Raw genomic sequence first — 21,033 nt, forward strand, 5'->3', positions numbered from 1 at the left:
TTTTCTCTCCTTTCTTAGCATATCAATTATACTTCTTTTAAAACGTTTTTAGTGGTTCCCTGAAGTTTGTAATATATATTTACAGCAAATCATGTCCATTTTAATTACACTCTATCACTTAATGAGTAGAGAATACACCAAGCAACTGAACATCCCAAATTCTGTCCTCCTGTTCTTTTTAACATTGTGAAATGACTGACAATGTTAAAAAGAACAGGAAGGCTTCTAGTCATTCCACTTATTTATGTCCCGTAACCACTCAATACATTGTTGATATGATTAATTTGAACAAACAGCTTCATTTTAGGTCAAGGTGGAGTAGGAAAAATGAAAACATTTTACTATATCTGCATTTATTTCTTCTCTGATGCTCTTTCTTTCTCTATGTAAATCTGAGTTTCTGGCTCATATCATTTTCCCTTTGCATGAAGAAATTCTTTTACCATTTTCACACAGGGTAGGCTTTCTGACAATGAATTCCCTCAGTTTTTGTTTATTTGAGAAAATCTTGATTTCTGCTTTACTTGGAAGGTTAATTTCACAGGATGTAGAAGTCCACATAGGCTTTTTTTTTCTTTCATCACTTTAAATATTTCTTTCTACTTTGTTTGCTTGCATGGTTTTTAATGAAAAATCTGATGTAATTTTATCCTTCTTTCACAGGTAAGGGTTGGTTGGTTTGTTTTTTTTCCCCTACCCCCTGGCTTTTTTCAATATTTTCTCTGTCTTTTGTATACTGCAGTATGAATATAAAACTGTTATTGCCAAACTAGACTCTTCTTGTCCGCTGCCCAGAAAAGCCACACACTGCGAATAGTAGGAGTTGCGGGAGAGAAAGAATTTAATAATCGCAGGGCCAGACAAGTGGGAGATGTTTCTCAAGTCCATCTCCCCAAGAATTCGGAGACTAGGCTTTTTTAAGGATAGTTTGGCAGACAGGGGCTGGGGAACAGGGAAATGCTGATTGCTTAGGTTGGGAATGAAATCACTGGGGGTTGAAGTGATGTTCCTGTGCTGAGTCATTTCCTGGGTGGGGGTCACAGGACCTAGTTACCAATCTTGCGGTATTGGCTGGTCCATTAGAATGCAAGGTCTGAGGCAGGAGAATGGCATAAACCCAGGAGGCAGAGCTTGCAGTGAGCTGAGATCCGGCCACTGCACTCCAGCCTGGGCGACAGAGCGAGACTCCGTCTCAAAAAAAAAAAAAAAAAAAAAAAAAAAAAGAATGCAAGGTCTGAAAAATACCTCAAACACCAGTCTTAGGCTTTACAATACTGAAGTTCTCTATAGGAGCAACTGGAGTGGTTATGACTCTTGTGACCTCCAGCTACATGACTCCTGAACCATAATTCTAATCTTGTAGCCAATTTGTTAATTTTACAAAAGTGGTTTTGGTCGCAGAGCAAGGAGGGGGTAAGTTTTGGGAAGGGATTGTTATAATCTTTGTTTTAAAGTTAAACTATAAACTAAATGCTTCTCATTGTTAGCTTGGTGTACACCCAGGAGTGAGCAAGGACAGTTTGTGAGGTTAGAAGCAAGATGGAGTCAGTTAATTTAGATTTCTCTCACTGTCATAATTTTTGCAAAGGTGGTTTCAATATGTCTAAATCTAGATCATTGGATATTTATGCCGCTTGCTGTTTGATGAGCTTCCTGAATCTGTGGTTTGTTGTTTGTCATTACTTTTGGAAAATTCTTGGCTGTCACTACTTGATTATTTCTTCTGCTCTATTTTCTCTTTCTTCTCCTCATATTACAGTTACATATTTGTCACACTTTATGAAATTATTCCAGCATTCTTGGATATTGTGTTTTATTTTGTTTTTCCTCTTTTTTTCTCTTTACATTTCAATTTGAGAAGTCCCTTTTGACGTATCTTCAATTCACTGATTCTTTCCTTGGCCATGTCCAGGTTACTGATGCACCCATCAAAGGCATTCTTCATTTCTGTTTCATTGTTTTTTATTTCTAGCATTTCATTTTTCATTATGTCTTTGAGTTGTCATCTTTCTGCCCACTTAACCATCTGTTTGTGCGTATTGTCTGCTTTTTTTTGAACCCTTAAGATATTAATTAACCATAGTTATTTTAAATTTCTGTCTAAAAACTGGAAAATCCATCATATCTGAGTCAGGTTTTGATGATTACTTTGTCTTTTCACACTGTGTTACTTCTTGCCTTTTGGTATGTCTTATAATATTTTTTTAAAGTCAGACATGATAAGTCAGGTAATAGGAATGGAGGCAAATAAGCCTTCAATGTGAGGTTTTATATTAATATGGGTAGGAAATGGGCCATATCTAATGTTTATTCTAGCTGTAGGTGGCAGAGGTGTCAAATTCCCCTAGCGTTCTTGTTTTTCTTTCCCCTGCTTTCTCTGGGTTTCTCTGAGAACTCCTTTTTAAATAGTCTGTTTCTTGTAGCTCTTCCAGCTATAATCTGCTCTTATTATACAGGAACTCTTTTGATGGAATGGTAACATGTCAGGAGGGAGGTGGTCTATAATCTTATGATTACATCTCGATCTTTTAATGGAACTGCACCCTGGACTGTTACTTTCAAAAGAATTTCTCCCTCCACCCATTTTTAAAAATTTTTTGAGATGGTGTCTCGCTTTGTTGCCCGGGCTGTAGTGCGGTGGCATGGTCTTGGCTCACTGCAACTTCCGCCTCCTAGGTTCAAGCAATTCTCCTGACTCTGCCTCCTGAGTAGCAGAGATTACAGGTGCCTGCCACCATGCCCAGCTAATTTTCTTTTGTGTTTTTAGTAGAGATGGGGTTTCACCATGTTGGCCAGGCTGGTCTCAAACTCCTGGCCTTGTGATCTGCCCATCTCAGTCTCCCAAAGCGCTGGGATTACAGGTGTGAGTCACCGTGCCCGGCCTCACCCTCTGCCCTTTTTAGAAGTGACAAGATGTCCAGAAGAGGCTAGATTTTGGTAGTCACCCTTCCCCTAGAATGGTTAAAGCATTTTCCCTAGAGAGTGGGCCTTTGTTATGGAGAATGCTTTGGTTTTTTAAAAAACTTTTCTTTTCCCTCCTCCTGTCAGAAGGATGAAGAGATTTTTCTTGGGGTTTCTGGAGGTAAAATCCACAAAAGGTTGGGGCCTGCCCTGAGATGGTGACCCCCAGGAGTTTCCCACACTCACTCATGCTGCTCCACACTCAGCCTCTAGCAATTCATCAAACATAACATTGATGTGTTCCTCCCAGCCTATGACTCCAGTACCTTCTGCCTCAGGTAGTTGATCTTGGCCAATTCTCTGGATTTGCCTGTATCTGCCGATTTTGGGGCAGTTTGCCTTGTGACTTCAGTTCTTTGAGAGACAGAAGAAAACTTGTTAATTCATATTTTGTTCAGCTGGATTTTTGTTGTTGTTGTGAGGATGGAAGCAATGACTTCCAATGTCCTTGTGTGTTGAAGCTAAAATCAGTGAGTCTAGTGAACTTTTACATTTTTGAAGTTTAGACTTTTTCCTTAAGACAAACTTTCTTTTTGTTTAAAATTTTGGTTTTATTATAGTATTATCTTACAGCCAGAGCATGTAACCTGTTCAATTTCTCTTCATTATTATTCATTGAAATTACTTCAGGGCCAAATACATGGTATGACCTTTTGTGTTTAACACAGAGTTATTAAAAAATCAATTTTGCCAGTTTTTAAAACTTACATTTTATGTAAGTTTTATGTAACACTTTGTTCTTTTTCTTTTATCTACTTGAGAAGTTAAGAATTGGAAGTAAAATGATTTTTAACAGCCATGAAAGATTTTCCCACTGGTAATCTTTAATCTTGCTTTTTAAATGTGAGTATTGAGAATTTTAACTTCTTTCTCATTTGCATTTGCTTAATGAAACTTGCCTATCTTTTGACTGTTAACATTTTTAATGTTACTCTATCTCTGTTGTGTCTCTTGTAGTTAGATTCTATTTTGACCATTTATAATTTAAGATGGTAACTTAATCTGTTTTAAATATCTTGTTGCTTATGGATTTTTTATTTTTATATTTTATGCCTCTTTATTTTCTATAAGAAAAAGAGCGTGTTTTTCTTTCTCATTATTTTGTAAAGTTTATAGCCTCATTTTGACTCTATTTGTTACACTTGGGTTTCTAATTAATTCTTTAATGTATATTTCTCTAACTGAGAGCATCAAATTTATAACTGTATCATTTGAATTTTTATTTGAAATAAGTTATTTAACTTAATTTTTTACTTGTCCTCACTCAATTTAAAAAAACTTTACCAAGTATCGCACCACTGCACTCTAGCCTAGGTGACAGAATGAGATTCCGTCTCAAAACGAAACAACAAAAAAAACTTTAAAATAGAATCTAAAGCTTAAGATTGAAATTGCTATAATTTTATTATATGCAGTATATATCTTGTCTTTTTAGAACAGTGCTTCTCAAATATTTGGATTCAGGATATTTTTGTATTTTTTAAAATTATCGAGAACCCCAAAGAATTGGCTTTTGTTTATTGGGTTATATCTGTTGCTATTTGCCATATTAGAAATTAAAACTTTGAACACTTAAAATATGTATTTATTCATTTAAAAATAATAGTAGTGAATTTATTACCCGTGAATATAACTGACTTTTTTTATGAAAAATAATAGAAATTTTCAAAATAGAAATAAATTAGCCAGAGGATTAGCATTGCTTTACATTTTTATGCATCTTTTAAATATCAGTAGAAGGCAGCTAGACTCTCCTATCTGCTTCTGCGTTCAATCTGTTGTGACATCACAGGACATTTAGCTTCTGAAAAATTTCATTGTATGTTCATGAAAAAATGAGAAAGAAAAAGGGAAAATAATATGTTATTATGAGAACAGTTTTACCTTGGTGACACCTGAAAGGGTCTTGCACAATCCTTGGGGGTCTCTAAACCCCACTTTGAGAATTACTGTTCTAAGATAATTTATAAATTTGAGACATCAGGATTTTAACTGGTTTTTAGTGATGCTTTCAGTTCCTTTACAACAAGGCTTTACTGATACTGATTTCTTGATTCTGTTAATTGTAGTACATCATCAGATAATTTGTCCCACACAGTGTCAGTAAAAATGGAGTAGGGTGCTCTACAGGAACAAACAACTCCCAAATCTCAACAGGTCACCAGGCCTCTGCTCAGAGGACCCTCATCCTGGACTCTGTCTCTGGCTGAGGAGCAGCCACCCCATCTGAAATGACAGTTGCTGTGGTAGAGGAACAGAGAGCGTGCCTAACCAGGTGCTGGCTCTGAGCTCTTCTGCTGGAGTGATTCCCATTGCTCCAAAGGAGGTACAATCTTACCGTGGCCCAGAAGAAAAGAACATTGAAAAATGTGTGACCAACACAGAAGGTGCATGAGCAAAATATTTTTTGAGTCCTTGTCTAAGTATTGATTCTGCCCTCAACCATGAATCATTGAACAAGGTATATATCTTTCCATTTTAATTTTTTGAACCCATTCTCAAGAATTGGATGGGTATACACTTTTTTTTTTAGTAGTTTCCTCTTACCTCTAGGTTTATAGACTCATATCATTATTTTAGACATTTAGCTTTTCAAATTTACCTATTTTTCCCTTTAGGGCTTTTCCCCATTTGGGGAAATTCTCCCTCCTTTATCTTATAAGAATTTTAGTTCACTTTTTAAAAATTTTGCAATCATTTTGTATTTCCAAGGTCTCTGTTTTATTTTCTGGTTGTTTCTTTTCTGCATGGATTTTTTGGTACAATATATTCTCTTTCTGTATGATAATATTTGTTGTTTAGAAATTCTCTTTTGTTCCCTGAAACATCCCTATTTCTGCTAGGGTACTTTTTTGCCTTTTGCTTGTCTTGGTTTTACTCCTTAATGTTGTAGGTTTCTACACATGCTGTGGTCTGTTGTAGTCCGTTCATGCTTACCAGCAAGATGCTGAAAAGCAAACTTGAAACTCCATTTAATGAGATGGGCTTGCAAGTTTGTGGGCTTCACTGAGCAAATACCAAATGCCTGAAGGTAAAGTCCTTTCCTCTGAGTCATTTATATTTTTCTTAAGAAGAAACCTCCAGTCTTCTGCCTGATTGTGGGTGTTCTGTGTCGCAGAGCAAACTGTTTTTAATTTTGCCTCTGGAACAATCTCTTGATTTTCATCTCTGCATCTCCTTCTCAACCACCACTGCATCTCTGGGAGGCTGCAGGACGTGCTGGATCCTTTTCTGACCTCAGGAACCATCCTCCACCTTCAATAGCAATGAGTACCCCCTGACCGTTTTTTCTCTGTCATATTTAGGTTAAAATTTCTCATCTAATTCCTTTCTCTTCATCATTGTGACTTTAATTCCTTTACTATCATTTTAGGAGACATTCTCCTCTAGAGAGGAGAAAAACAGTTGTCATTAATCAACCATTTTAAACCAGAAGTCTTTTTCTTTTTTAAAAGAATTCAACGGATACATGGTGCATGTTTGGGGAATGGGAAATCTTAGTGATCCTCTATTCTATCCTGATGCATGTTTGAGGAATGGAAAGTCCCAATGACCCTTTCATTGTGGGATAAAAAAAATTCTGTAAGTCTTCATACTGTTTAAAAATACAGATAAATATGTTAAGGCCTATTAGCAAGGAGAACAATTTAGCAAGTAAGAATCAGAACTACAAACTTTTGTGAGTAAAAATTAGTTTCCCAGGCACTGCCTTAATGTCTGAAATCCAGAGGTCTCCAAGTGTAGACAGATCAATGTGTCCTAGTTTTGCATATTCACACAAATCTCCATGTTGGACCAGAGAAAGAGTCATTTTCTTGTGACTATTCTTTTTTTTTTTTTTTTTTTTTTTTTGAGACGGAGTCTTGCTCTGTCTCCCAGACTGGAGTGGAGTGGCGCGATCTCGGCTCACTGCAAGCTCCGCCTCCTGGGTTCACACCATTCTCCTGGCTCAGCCTCCCGAGTAGCTGGGACTACAGGTGCCCGCCACCACGCCTGGCTAATTTTTTGTATTTTTAGTAGAGACGGGGTTTCACCGTGTTAGCCAGGATGGTCTCCATCTCCTGACTTCATGATCCGCCTGCCTTGGCCTCCCAAAGTGCTGGAATTACAGGCATGAGCTACGCGCCCAGCCTTCTTGTGACTATTCTTAATCAAACCTTACCAGATGAGAGTCTTTGAACCAATTTTGTGATGGAGAATCCCACCCTCCCTCTACAGTTACAGATGGAGGAGATACATCTCCTTTATGACTCCCGAGATTTCCTCTCTTTGTTGTTAACTAAGAAGACTTGCAGTTCAGTGTTGAGTTATGTAATATCTCAGCCAGATTTTTATTTCTTTCTCTGTAAGTTAAAGTTCTCCAGATAAACAGAACCAATAGGATGTGTATATATAGAGAAAGAGATTTGTTAAAAGGAATTGGCTCTTGCAATTATGAAGGCTGACAAGTCCAAAATCTGTAGTGTGGGCCTGCTGGTTGGAGACCCAGGAGAGCTGATGGTGCACCTCCAGTCTGAATGCAGTCTACTAGAGGATTCTTACTTTCTTGGGAACACTGGTCTTTTGGTTCTATTCAGGCTTTCAATTGGTTGGACAAGCCCCACCCACACGATGGAAGGCAATCTGCCCTACTCCAAATTCACCAATTTAAATGTTAATCTTTTCCAAAAAACCCATCCAAGTTGGCATATAAAATTAATTACCACAGCATCATGTCAATTCCTATAAAGATTTTGACATCTTTTAATTGTGTATTTTCCCTAGAAAGTTCAGGTGAAGGTCTCTTTATAATAGTTTGATTGGAACAGGGCAAGCCTTTTTACTTCTATGCACAGGTCTTTTTTTTTTATTATTATACTTTAAGTTCTAGGGTACATGTGCACATGCAGGTTTATTACATATGTATACATGTGCCATGTTGGTGTGCTGCACCCATTAACTCGTCATTTACATTAGGTAAATCTCCTAATGCTAACCCTCCCCCTCCTCCCACCCCACAACAGGCCCCGGCGTGTGATGTTCCCCTTCCTGTGTCCAAGTGTTCTCATTGCTCAATTCCCAGCATGTGAGGACGTGCAGTGTTTGGTTTTCTGTCCCTGCAATAATTTGCTGAGAATGATGGTTTCCAGCTGCATCCATGTCCCTACAAAAGACATGAACTAATCCATTTTTATGGCTGCATAGTATTCCATGGTGTATATGTGCCACATTTTCTTAATCCAGTCTGTCATTGATGGACATTTGGGTTGGTTCCAAGTCTTTGCTATTGTGAATAGTGCCACAATAAACACATGTGTGCATGTGTCTTTATAGCAGCATGATTTATAATTATTTGGGTATATACCCAGTAATGGGATGGCTAGGTCAAATGGTATCTCTAGTTCTAGATCCTTGAGGAATCGCCACACTGTCTTCCACAATGGTTGAACTAGTTTACAGTCCCACCAACAGTGTAAAAGTGTTCCTGTTTCTCCACATCCTCTCCAGCACCTGTTGTTTCCTGACTTTTTAATGATCGTCATTCTAACTGGTATGAGATGGTATCTCATTGTGGTTTTGATTTGTATTTCTCTAATGGTCAGTGATGATGGGCATTTTTTCATGTGTCTGTTGGCTGCATAAATGTCTTCTTTTGAGAAGTGTCTGTTCATATCCTTTGCCCACTTTTTGATGGGATTGTTTGCTTTTTTCTTGTAAATTTGTTTGGGTTCTTTGTAGGTTCTGGATATTAGCCCTTTGTCAGATGAGTAGATTGTAAAAATTTTATCCCATTCTGTAGGTTGTCTGTTCACTCTGATGGTAGTTTCTTTTGCTGTGCAGAAGCTCTTTAGTTTAATTAGATTCCATTTGTCAATTTTGTCTTTTGTTGCTATTGCTTTTGGTATTTTAGACATGAAGTCCTTGCCCATGCCCATGTCCTGAATGGTATTGCCTAGGTTTTCTTCTAGGATTTTTATGGTTTTAGGTCTAACATTTAAGTCTTTAATAAGTTCACTATTTTCATCTTTTCCACCTTAATTTTTCCCAAAATAAATAAATTCCATTCATTCTGATCTCCCCACAAGAAAGCCTATTTTACACATGTTGGCTCTCCATTGGCCATCCTTCATGTCTAAAATCTTCTAGCCACCACAAACCTCTTGGAAACTCAGTATCTATTTCCACGTTGTATCTTTGTTTCTTAGGATGGTCACAGATATCCAGAATGCAGAGGATCAGAACCTGCAGGAGCAGGTTTGCCCTGAGCCCATTTTCAGGTTCTTCAGAGAACACAAGGTAGAGATTGCAAGTGCAATAACAAGACCATTTCCTTTCCTTATGGGCCTCCGAGACCGCTCCTTCATCTCTGAGCAGATGTATGAAGTAAGTAAGAATTTCCAAATGATGGTAAACCAGGTCCATACTCAATTATGCCAAACTTCAAGATGCAATGAACAGGCTAAAAGACCTCCTGTGAATGGGGACCTTCACCATCCTGTAGGTTAGGAGGTGACAGGAGAAGCAGGCATCACAGAAAACCTCCCTTCTTCTGTAGTAAATGTTGGGGGAAGGCCACAGTGAGGGAGGTGGGGCAGCAGAGAGAATGGGAATGCTGTATGGGTGCAGATCATCCTAGGTGCATGTATACAATCTACTAATGGTAGCCATAATTAAAGTAAATAAGTGAACTGGGCAGTGTTTCTTTCCAAAGCCTACTTATTTGAAACACTTGAAACAGAGATTTTTTGAAACTCACAGGGAAGTTGTGTCATATTAGATTACATTTGGAAGCAGATGCTTGCTACTGTCTCTCCAAATCATTGTTTGATCTTTGGACATTTCTAGAGCCCTAGAATGCAAGCTAATGTTAGCAGTGGATGCCTTTAGAGATACTGAGGACAAGCCTTCTTCTTGTCTTTGTGAATTTTCTGTGCCCTTTGGTCAGGAGTCACAGTAGGGGGCTGGTTGATTGGTTTCCTGGAGCTCTGTCAGGCCAGGCCAATCCTAGTAGTGGTTATCATCCACAAAACAGAACAGCCTTGTTAAGGCCACTCCTGAAATAACCTGGCCAGGCTCTAAAGCCACACACAACATTCAACTTTGAACCCACATTTATTATTTAAAATTACTCTCTCCTCTTAAGTATACAACAATGTCAGAGAGTCAGGTTCAAAAAATTAAGAGTGTATTTTTATGGTGGAGGACATTTAAGAAGTCATCCAAATATATGCAAAATTCTAGCATTTCACAAGAGAACAGATGTTCTATCTACCACCCAAGAGTCTTTGGGAACCCATAAATCTCTAGCTACATAATTCTCCATTTAATGTTTTTAAGCATTTTCAAGAAGCTTTTAGAAACCTGGTCCCAGTGACAAGAGTGATGTATTGTGTACTCAGTGAACTGGAGAAGACGTTTGGCTGGTCACATCTGGAAGCATTGTTCAGCAGGATTAACCTGACGGCCTATCCTGATTTAAACGAGATTTATAGAAGCTTCCAAAATGGTAACTATATAGCTCTCAACAGCTTTGGGGGATTGAAGCCCATTTCATTCATTAATTCATTCATTCACTCTTCATTCATATTTGACAAATGTTTGACTGAGTGACTATTACATGCCAAGCCCAGGGGGAATATAATGATGAAAAAACACACATGTCCAGTGTCCTTATGGAGTTTACATATAGTGGGAGTGACAGATGTTAACCAAGTAATCCTGCAAATGGTTGCTCAGCCAGGACTTGATTTTGATGCTGTAAAACATAGGGTTGAAGTCTCCATGTTTTTCAAGGAAGACATGAGTGATGCCTTTTCATAGGAAAGGAGGAAGCCCTCTCTGATATTTGCAGATACATTCAAAGATAAAACAATTTTCTTTGTATTAGAAAATTTATCATTCAGTGCAGTCCTGTGTCAACTTGTTTCTCCAAACGAAGACTGGAGAAGTCACGAAGAGAGCCCAGTACATACTGATACGCTGAGGAGGAGTTGCATATGAAAGCTATGAAGACAGAAAAGGGGGTTGGTGGGGGCCTTTCAGAACCATGTGGTTGAATTGCAGAGTGTGGGAGGGAGGGTTTGGGAACCGATTCTGGAGAAAGAACTTGGAGTGGATTCTGGAGGGCTTGACACCTTGTGCTAAGGAATCTGGAGTTTAGTTTTTGGAAAATGAAGAAGCAATAACGGGCATTTAAACAGGGGAAAAGTAAAAGAAGTCAGTATGAAGAATGGGATGTGTTGATTTGTGAATACTATACCTTGATTCAAAAAAGAGGTGTCTCGTTTTCATATTATGGTACATCCAAGTCAGAGAAAGGTCTAGAGGAAATCAAATACTGTGCATGCCTCTTTTGGTATCCACGAGGGATTGGTTTCAGGAATACCCACCACCCTCAGTCCTGGATGCTCAAGTCCCTTATATGAAATGGCATAGTATTTGTGTATAACCTATGCACATGCACCAGTATACTTTAAATCATCTCTAGATTACAATACCGAATACAATGTAAATGCTATGTAAATAGTTGTTAAATTTGTATTGTTATTTTATTTATTTATTTTTTGAGATGGAGTTCACTCTATCGCCCAGGCTGGAGTGCAGTGGCGTGATCTTGGCTACTGCAACCCCCATCTCCTGAGTTCAAGTGATTTTCCTGCCTCAGCCTTCTGAGTAGCTGAGATTACAGTGACCCACCACCACACCTGGCTAATTTTTTTGTATTTTTGATAGAGGTGGGGTTTCACCATGTTGGCAAGGCTGGTCTTGATCCCCTGACCTCAGGTGATCTGCCTGCCTTGGCTTCCCCAAATGCTGGGATTATAGACATGAGCCACCATGCCTGGCCTTTTATTATTTTAATTTTTTTCCCGTATTTTCAATCTGAGGTTGGGTGAATCCATGGATCCCAAGCCAACTGTACCTAGGCACAAATTTTGAGTCAATATTTGTATTTTAACCAGGGTGTTCCAGGCTGTGGCAATGAAGGGAATGATGTTACTTCTACTGCCCACATCTCAGGGGCTCTGATTCTCTCTGTGGACTGTGGGGATCCCCGTGGCCCCAGCATCCACATCTCATATGTTAGTATCTGGCACTTCCTGTGTTTGGGTGACAGGCACCTGAGGCTCATCACTGCCCACTGCCTCAGACTATGAGTAGAAATTGGAGAAATGGGCAGAAGTAGAATGAATTGTAAAAAGATTGAGAAAAAAAAAAAGAAAAGAAAAAAGAAACCTCTGCTTATACTACACAACATCCACAAAAAATAATTCAAGTTGGATCACAAATCTAGAAGTTAACATGACAAATATAAAGCTTCTAGAAGAAAACATGAGACAGTGTCTGCAAACTGAGAGTAGGCAGTAATTTGCTATACAGGACACACAAAAAAAACATGGATCATAAAAGAAAAACTTGGTAAATTAGGTGTCACCAAGTTAAAAACTACGCATCCAAAGTCACCATTAACAAAAGGAAAAAACAGGCCGGGTGCGGTGGCTCAAGCCTGTAATCCCAGCACTTTGGGAGGCCGAGACGGGCGGATCACGAGGTCAGGAGATCGAGACCATCCTGGCTAACACGGTGAAACCCCGTCTCTACTAAAATACAAAAAACTAGCCGGGTGAGATGGCGGGCGCCTGTAGTCCCAGCTACTTGGGAGGCTGAGGCAGGAGAATGGCGTAAACCCGGGAGGCGGAGCTTGCAGTGAGCTGAGATCCGGCCACTGCACTCCAGCCTGGGCGACAGAGCGAGACTCGGTCTCAAAAAAAAAAAAAAAAAAAAAAAAAAAAGAAAAGAAAAGGAAAAAACAAGCCATAGACTGGGAGAAAATATTTGCAATACACATATCTAACAAAGGATTGTACTCACAAAATATGAATAACTCCAATAAATGAATGATGAAAGGACACATCACCAATTCAAAAAATGGACAAACCATTTGAACAGACATTTCAGAACAGGAGATACAAAATGTCCAGCAAGAACATAAAGTGTATGACATTATTAATCATGAGGGAAATGCAAATTAAAGTCAGAGTGAGATATCATCCACTCACTAGAATTGCTAAAATTAAAAACACTGACAATACCAAGCGCAGATGAGAATGTGGAACAATTGGACCGCCCATCCCTTGCTGGTAGGAATGTAAAATGATAGCGACCACTTTGGGAAAGTGCCTGGCAATTTCCTGTAAAGTTAAATCTAACTTATGATCTTGGCAGTTTCACTCCTAGGTATTTACATGAGAGAAATAAAAATATGTTCATCTAAAGATTTGTATAAGAATGTTTATGGCAACTTTATTCATAATAACTAAAATCTGGAACCAACCCAAATGCTCATCAACAGGAGAGTAGATAAACTATGACTAATTTATAGAGTATAATACTATTCAGCAATAAAAAGAATGAACTGTTATCACACAGAGCAACATGGATAAATCTCAAAAACATTATGCTGAGCAAAATAAGCAAGTTGTAAGAGTACATACTGCATGATCCTATTTAATAGAGTACAATACAGACAATACAGACAAGTACAGTGCCAGAAAGGAAGGAGCCATTGCTGGTGATAGGAACTAGAACAGTGGTGTCTTGAGCACAAAGCAATTTTCTGGGATGGTGGAAATGTTCTGAATCTTGACTGGGATGTTGGTTTCATAATGATTTACACTTAAGATATGTGCATCTCAATGAAAAAAAGGGGAACAAGGCTCTGTTGGACCTCGGGGGCAGGAGATCCTGGGACTTGGACATCAAGTTCAGCTTAAGCACACTGAGGTCTCTCCTCTGGTCCCTGTCTGAGTTTGGTAATTTTCACATTGTTTTCCTCAGTATGCTATGAACACCCACCTCTCCAAATGAATAATGTAATCGAGTCAGAAGACAGACCCAGATTACTACCATATGGTAAACAAGGTAACTATCATTTAACTGATCAATGCCCTTATTAAAGTTTTGCTTCCTTGTCTTCATGGAGGCAAAGCTTGTATTTTCTCTCCTATCTTAGCCCCCTGTTATCTCCCAGTACTCTTCCCCTCACAGAGGCATGTACCTGCCCTTATCTGCCAGCAGGTGTGAGAGAGCCAATGAAAAAGGAGATCTGATCTCTTGAATAGATGGAGTCTCCATTGGTGGAGAATATAAAAAGAGAAAATGGGAAAAGTAGACAGAGAATAATACATGACAAATTACATGAATGGATTCCATCTTCTAAGGGAACATAAAAATCTTACCCTCCCTTCCCTCCCAGGTTGAGATAAGGGGATTATTTTTAATTAATTTCATAGAACTATTAAGAGAAACTCAGAAATAACCTAAGCCATATCAGATTCAGGTGAGAGATGTTCCTTACAGAGTTGACCAGTTAGGGGTCCCTAGTACTGTGGTCACAGTCCAAGATTGGAGTTTTTGATATGGAGAGACAGGGGAGCCTGAAAGATAGAATTGCGCAGGGAGACAAAACTGAAATAGTGTTGGCAGATAGAAGATCAAAGTGAAATGGGAGAAACAGAAATGGAGAGGAAATATAGACACAGCAGAGAAAACGTAAACTGAAACATCTGCCAAGGATCAGAGGTGAAAATGGAGAGAGAAGTATATGGAAAAAGAAAGATGAGAGGAAAATAAATACCAAGAAATGGGGAAAATGAAGAGGTACAGAGGCAACTATGTAGGTAAAGAGTTAAGAAAAAAGGGTGTAAAATCACTTGAGAGTGAAAAGTTGGATAAAAGGGAGAGAGAAGCAGACTGGGACAGTGTAGGTTTGAGGTAAGAGCACTGGATATCAGCAACTTTACAAGGGTTGGCTCCATGAACCGTAAGTTTTCAGATTGAACTCTTCCCACATCAAAGGGCACTTACATCATACTCAGATTTCAATAGGCCTCTCCCAGAATAGTCCAATGATTCCCAAGCACAAATCTTCACTCTAAATTATCTTTAGAGTACATTTATTCATGGACACGAGGACCTTTACTCATGGGTCGGATAGACATCTACACTTGAATTTTTTCAAGAACCTTAAACTTGGTACTTTGAGAACTAAAAGCAACATCTTCATTGCTCAAGTTAGATCTAACTCCTCCACAGCACTCTTTCTCACAGAGATGGATCACTATTGTCCCATGGTTTTTCAAGTTGGAAACCTAGTCAAGTCATTATGGATGACTCCTCCCTTGCCCTCAGATACATGCCAGTTATGCAGCCAATGTAATCATTTCATCTTCAGGTTGCCTCTGGCCTGTCTGTCTTTGCATCCGCAAGACCAGGTCTCTGGTCCAGATCTCCATCACTCTCGTGATTCTCAGGGAAACATCCTTTGCTCATCTCCTCCCTCTAATCTTGGTTCCATCAAATGTGTTATTTGCACTTCAACTAGATGGGATATTTAAAAATGCACCTTAGGTTGTATCATTTTCCTGCTTACCTTCTTAATACATTAAGGATTAAATAAATGGATTTTTAAGTAAAATCCAAAGGCATCCACAATGATCCACCTGCTTACTTCTCCAGCTTAATCACCTGCCTCCTGAAGTATTACTTCAAGGTGGAATAAAATTTCCCCCAATAATTTCAATTGTTAAATCTCTCTTTCAAACTGAGCCTTTCCCTATGGTTTCTCTTTGCTGCCTTATTTAGAATTGTTTTCCTGTCCCACTATTCTCCATTTATCCTTCTCCAATCCAGCTAAATCCTACTTAGAATATATGATGAAAGGGAGGTCTTTCTTTAGAGAAAGCTAGGAAGGCACAATTGAGAGGCTAAGGATGGGAGAGAAAGAGTGGTATCAGAGAAAGCAAGAGAAAAATTTGCAGGAGCAGAGAAGAGAGAAATGCATCTAGGAAAGAGAGGCTCTAAGAAACATCTGCAGAAAAAAACAGAGGCAGAGATTGAGGAAATGTACAGAAACAGATGGAAAGACTTGAGTGAGAAAACGTGAAAGAGAACAAGGTGTAAGGAAAGGAAGATTCCCCCACAATGGATGAATTATTCTCAGCCTCTGGTGAAAGTTACTGAAGGACTTAATCCTCAGGTCAGGTTGTTTGGGGAGTGGGGACCTTCCGGTTTATCAGGCTTTCTTAGTTTTCTCATCATTTATTTTCTTGTTTTGATGCCTTCTTGACTGTAAATCAAGACATCTGAGGGATTTCATTCCTTTCTGCAGAGAACAGCAATGCCAGTCACGAAATGGGTGATGTAGCAGCGCCTCAGGAAGCCTTGAGCCCCTCGCCAAAGTGTGAGCCAGGTAAGGAAGGGGTGACTTGCTTTTCCTGACCTGCAGGGTGTCAGGAGGTGGAATTCAGAGCTGGTGTTTCCTGATGCATTTTACTCTGAGCACATTCCACAGACAAAAGATCCATTTTGTCCTCAGATCCCATAATTCTGCTAAATGTTCCTAAGTGTATGTTATAGTAGAAATATGCTAGAGAAGGATGATGTCTTTCATGTCTACTGATAATAAAAACTTGATTATACCTACCCACCATTTATTTTCTCTGGAGAATAAAACTATTGTTGTTTGTTACTATTATTATTTTGTCCCTTACTATGTAGAAAGCCTTCATAAGAAACATGTTCCATCAGACCAACTACTCAAAAAACTAAATGATAATTTTTGTCAAATATTTTCCATTGTGTTACTATCTTACATAGTTATTGTTCAAAGAATTTTGGCAAACAAGATGTCATTTTATCTCCACAGCTAATGAATTTAGTTGGATAAACTTTTGCTTATTTCTATTTTATAGCTAAATAAAGTAGAAGTAGAAGCATAGAAAGGTGTAAGGTCTTTTACCAGGTCAAATTAGTCAAGCAAGAACATGACCCACATCCCTGCTGAGTCACTGCAGTGGTAGTTGTGTGAGTTTGGCAGAAATCAGGGTAGTCAGAATCATGGATCGAAGTTCACACAGGAGACCCAAGTAGGCCTGCAGGTTCTTAGGGGAGTGGGCCTGGTGCAAGGAGACTCTTATTCAACAAAAGCATTTCCATGGCCAGAGCAGGGAAAAGCAAAGAGAAATGGTAAGATTGGAACCTGCCGTGCAGGATGCAAGAAATCCAGAAGAAGAGAACCAGAAAGAAAAATGGAGACACAAGTAGGAAAACGTGATGGAGGGCATTGAAGATCAACAGAAAAGAAAAAAAGAGGGAATCCCAGGGAGTCAAGGAGATGGACAGTGCTTCATGGCATAGAAGCAAGAGCATGTGGTGACCAAAAAATGAGAAGGAGAAAGGAGGTGGCAGAGAGATGACCAGAAGGAAAACAGGCAGAGCAAGGCTGTGGCGGGGCTCAGGCGAGGTCCTTGGAGCAATGGTGTGTTTTTTTTGCAAGGAGAAGCTCACCTGAGTGCTGAACACCAGGATTCAGCAGGAACATGCTGAGGTCTGTGCTCTCATCACTGTGCCTTGTAATTTATTTCCAGGTTTCTCTTCAGAGTCTTGTGAGCAATTAGCCCTCCCAAATGCTGATGGAGGAGACACAGAAGACGCACCTAGTCTACTACCAGGTGGGGGAGGTAATTATGATTTAAATGACCAATTATCTCATTAAATTAGTTGGCCTATCTCTATGCAAGCAACACTTCCTTCTCTCTCCACCACCACCCCTGTAACACACTTTCGTTCAGCCTGTGGTTGTTTTCCCCAGGTGTGTGGGAGGCAAGAGGTAAAGGAGGGCTAAGTCCTTTAGTGGAGGGGCTCCTGGGCAGAGAGCTTAAGCGTACAGAGTAATAAAAATTACTCTGATTGGAGGCACCAAATGGTGTTGCCTAAGTGGGCCCAATTTTATCTACATGAATATGGAATCTAAATCCTACCAGGATGGGGTTTGAGAAAAGAGAGAGAATTTTTGACTTACTTGCCAAGAATTATTTAGGAATAGTGAAATACTGTATACAGAAGAGACAAAGTGGAAGTGACAAAGTTAGAAGAATGAATAGGGATATAATGGAGCAAAGAGATAACAGACAGGAAGGTAACAAACAGAGGAAAGAGACAGAAATGCAAAGAAATGGTAGAAGTCAGGAAGAGGAAGTCAAGTCAAAGAGATCCTGGAGTTGGTTTATGGTGCAGATGCAGCAATGTGTAAAGAAAGGGTTAGAGGGAGAAAAAAGAGAAGGAGAGAGAGGGAGAGAGGGGAAAGGGGCCCGACAAGGTGCTAGAAGAAGTGGAGCCATTCTTGTTTGGTGCAAAGATACATTTATTCCCAGGGAGCAGTTCTACACCTGAACGTTAGAGCTCAGCATGGATCCAGGTAGGTGTCCAGGTCACTGTCAATTGTCTGTCATGTTCCTCTTTCGCTCCGCAGTGTCCTGTGAACTTGCTATACAAACAGATGAAGGAGAATTAGATGAAATGCCCACGTTACTGCCTTACGATACAGAAGGTAATTAGGATTTAAATTAAAGCTTTGTTATTCTGTCAACATACAAAAACACCTACTCTTTCATCTCCCTTCCCATTCCCCCATCTATTCATGTATTCATCCATATATCCATCCATCTATCCACATATTCATCCAGCCAGCCAGCCAGCCAGCCAGCCAGCCATCCATTCATCATGCATCCCTCCCCACATACAGACACAGACAGTCTATGCCCAGCTTCTTCCTGCTTTCCTTGAGAGAGACAAGTAGCAAAAGAAGGATGACCTCAAACTGGTTGGGGCTTTCCTGCATATAGGACATAGGGAAAGAGAGAGGGAAAGGAAAATATAGATTGAATCATTAAATAAAGAGAGATCTGAGTGACTGCCAGTTTTACCTAAATACTCATGGGATTCAAATATTACCATGTTGGGTAGTATTTGGGTAATAATACCACATTGGGTTATAAGGAAGGGGAGATAATTTTCAACTTATTTTCTCAAGGTTATGCCAAGAGCATGGATATAATGAGTATATTGCAATATAGAAAACTCAGTGAAAAACTGTTGAAATGAACTTCACAAAGGGAAGAGTCCCTGCCCCTTTGTTAATGGCAAAAGATGAGACCTTTGATGGTATGGGAGAAAAATAAGACAGAATACACAGAAAGACTGAAATTTAAATTAAAATTAAATTTAAATTGAAAAATTAGGAACAGAAAGCTAATTAGAGAGAACAGATATAGGCATGGAAATGAGCACCATGGACAAAAGGAGATAAACTTGATTATTAAATAAGGCACAGGACTTAAAAGGTGGAGAAAATATTATAAGAGGAACAGAGAGAAGAAAAATGCTCGAAGACAGAGACAGTGGAGGAGAGGCATAAAAGTTATACACAGAGAAAAAGATAAAGGAGAATAAGTGAAAAGTTAGCAGAGAGTGAAAACTGCTTGCAAGAGATGGGGAACAATATGGGACATTGTAGGGATAGAGAGAAGATTCACTAGACAGAAATAATTTCTAGCCCAAGCATGAGACATGTTAGCAGTGAGTTTTCACAAGGGTGTTCCCAAGCTATCAAAATGGCACCTGTAATGTCTCAGAAGCAGTCAGCCTCCCCCTGAGGCTTTCATGTCTCTCCCATCTATAACTTAATGATTTCAAAACACATATGTCCAGATTTATCTTCTAAGTTCATTCATCTGAGTACCTGAATACGTTCATGAAGATATTTGAAAGACCTCTTCATTTGGATGTTTTTCAAGAACCTCAATACAAGACACCTCCAAGATTGTACATACCATCTTTCCTGACACAGATCTGACTTCTCTCCCAGTGTTCCCTATCTCAGGATGAAACACTATTACTCCATTCTTTAAGCAGAAACCTAGGAACCACTCATGACTTTCCCCACCTCCCTCAACTTAAGCACCCCATCAACCATCCAGTAGACTTTTAGTGAGTTCTACGTATCTCACCTGTCCATTTCCTTCCACCCCAACACGAAAACTCTGGTAAGATCCCTCTCTTGGACTGGAGCAACAGCCTCTAGACTCACATCTTTCCTCTGATCTTGTACTTCTCACATCCATTCTTTCCAACTCAAACAACTCTTTCAAAAATGGAAGTTGGTTTATCTTACGTTTCTACTTTAAATCAATAACTACTTGGGGTCATAAGGATTAAATCTATTTTTTCCCCAGGGCTCCAGCCTCATGTCTGTCTCTCCTGCAATTACTTCAAGGTTTATATACAAATTTTCTAGTCATTGTCATTTTCTGATGACTTTTTCTCATCTGAGCCTTCCTAAAGGCTTAGCCCTGTGATTGGAAAAGTCATCTTGTTTCACTACAATCTCCATCATGCTCACTAATCTAGTGAAATCATACGGAAATTACAGACACTCTCAGATACGTCTTTTTTGATCCCTAGTTCTAGAAAGCAACAGGATGACAGATGCAGCAAGAACATACAGCACAGCACCAGGGAAGAAAGAGGGAGACGAGGAAGGCAGGAACAGTCCCGGAAAAAGAAACCAAGACAAGGAGAAGTACCAAGAAAGTCCAGCGGCAAGAGACGGAGGTAGAAACACAAGCAGCAGAGACATGTGTCAAGGGTGAAAATGAGAGTGCCAACATGGGGTGGGAGAGCAGGTGCACAAGGTTTCTGACAGTCTTTATCAGATGACTGGATTGCACAAGAGCTCCTTTTACCCTCACAAACTCTTAAACATCAGTATGCAAACAGCTAAACGTCTATCTTACAGACTGGGAAATAAAGCACAGAAATGCAAGCAGGATATTATTGCAAAGGCAAAGTAGAAAAGGAAGAGTGGCACCAGTGTCCTGGATGTGTCACTGGGTGATGGTTGTGCAAAGCCAGCTGGGGGTTCAGGGCAGGGTCACAGGGTCAGAATAGAAAGAAGCCCAAGGAGTTCTGCAGGTTCCCAGAGGAGTGGACCAGGGACCAATATAAGGCTTTAAGGGAAAAAAAAATGCTAGTGGGAGGGAAGGGAAATCATGGAAACACAGCATGGAAATAGAGTCTGCCCTTTGGCATAGGATGGATATAGAATAAGAGCTAAAGAAATAATAGAAAAGGGATACAGTATTACTGAAAAGGAAAAAGATTCAGTATTACTGAAAAAGAAAAAGATACAGTATTACTTCCTAGAAACAGGAAGCAGGAGAAGCCAGTTGGAGAGAAGACCAGACAATCCAA

The 21,033-nt window shown here is 39.5% G+C and overlaps 1 protein-coding gene across 14 annotated transcripts in view; it reads left to right on the forward strand.

Moving 5' to 3' along the window:
• Nucleotides 1–21,033, forward strand: part of SP140 (SP140 nuclear body protein) — an 80,865-nt gene that overhangs the window by 3,294 nt on the left and 56,538 nt on the right. For 6 of the 14 annotated variants that reach the window (XM_026454909.2, XM_026454923.2, XM_026454908.2 and 3 more), the window contains exons 2-8: nt 9,147–9,324; nt 10,279–10,447; nt 13,780–13,863; nt 16,112–16,192; nt 17,370–17,462; nt 18,254–18,331; nt 20,245–20,394. In XM_026454909.2, the coding sequence (XP_026310694.1) occupies nt 9,147–9,324; nt 10,279–10,447; nt 13,780–13,863; nt 16,112–16,192; nt 17,370–17,462; nt 18,254–18,331; nt 20,245–20,394 (833 nt within the window). Of the gene's footprint in view, nt 1–1,258; nt 1,414–5,118; nt 5,423–9,146; nt 9,325–10,278; nt 10,448–10,828; nt 11,438–13,779; nt 13,864–16,111; nt 16,193–17,369; nt 17,463–18,253; nt 18,332–20,244; nt 20,395–21,033 lie in introns of those variants that run through there. The other 8 variants (XM_026454916.2, XM_026454924.2, XM_026454910.2 and 5 more) reach the window with 6 other exon arrangements.

This window comes from Piliocolobus tephrosceles, chromosome 11, assembly GCF_002776525.5.
Source record: "Piliocolobus tephrosceles isolate RC106 chromosome 11, ASM277652v3, whole genome shotgun sequence".
In the NCBI taxonomy this organism is placed as follows: domain Eukaryota; kingdom Metazoa; phylum Chordata; class Mammalia; order Primates; family Cercopithecidae; genus Piliocolobus; species Piliocolobus tephrosceles.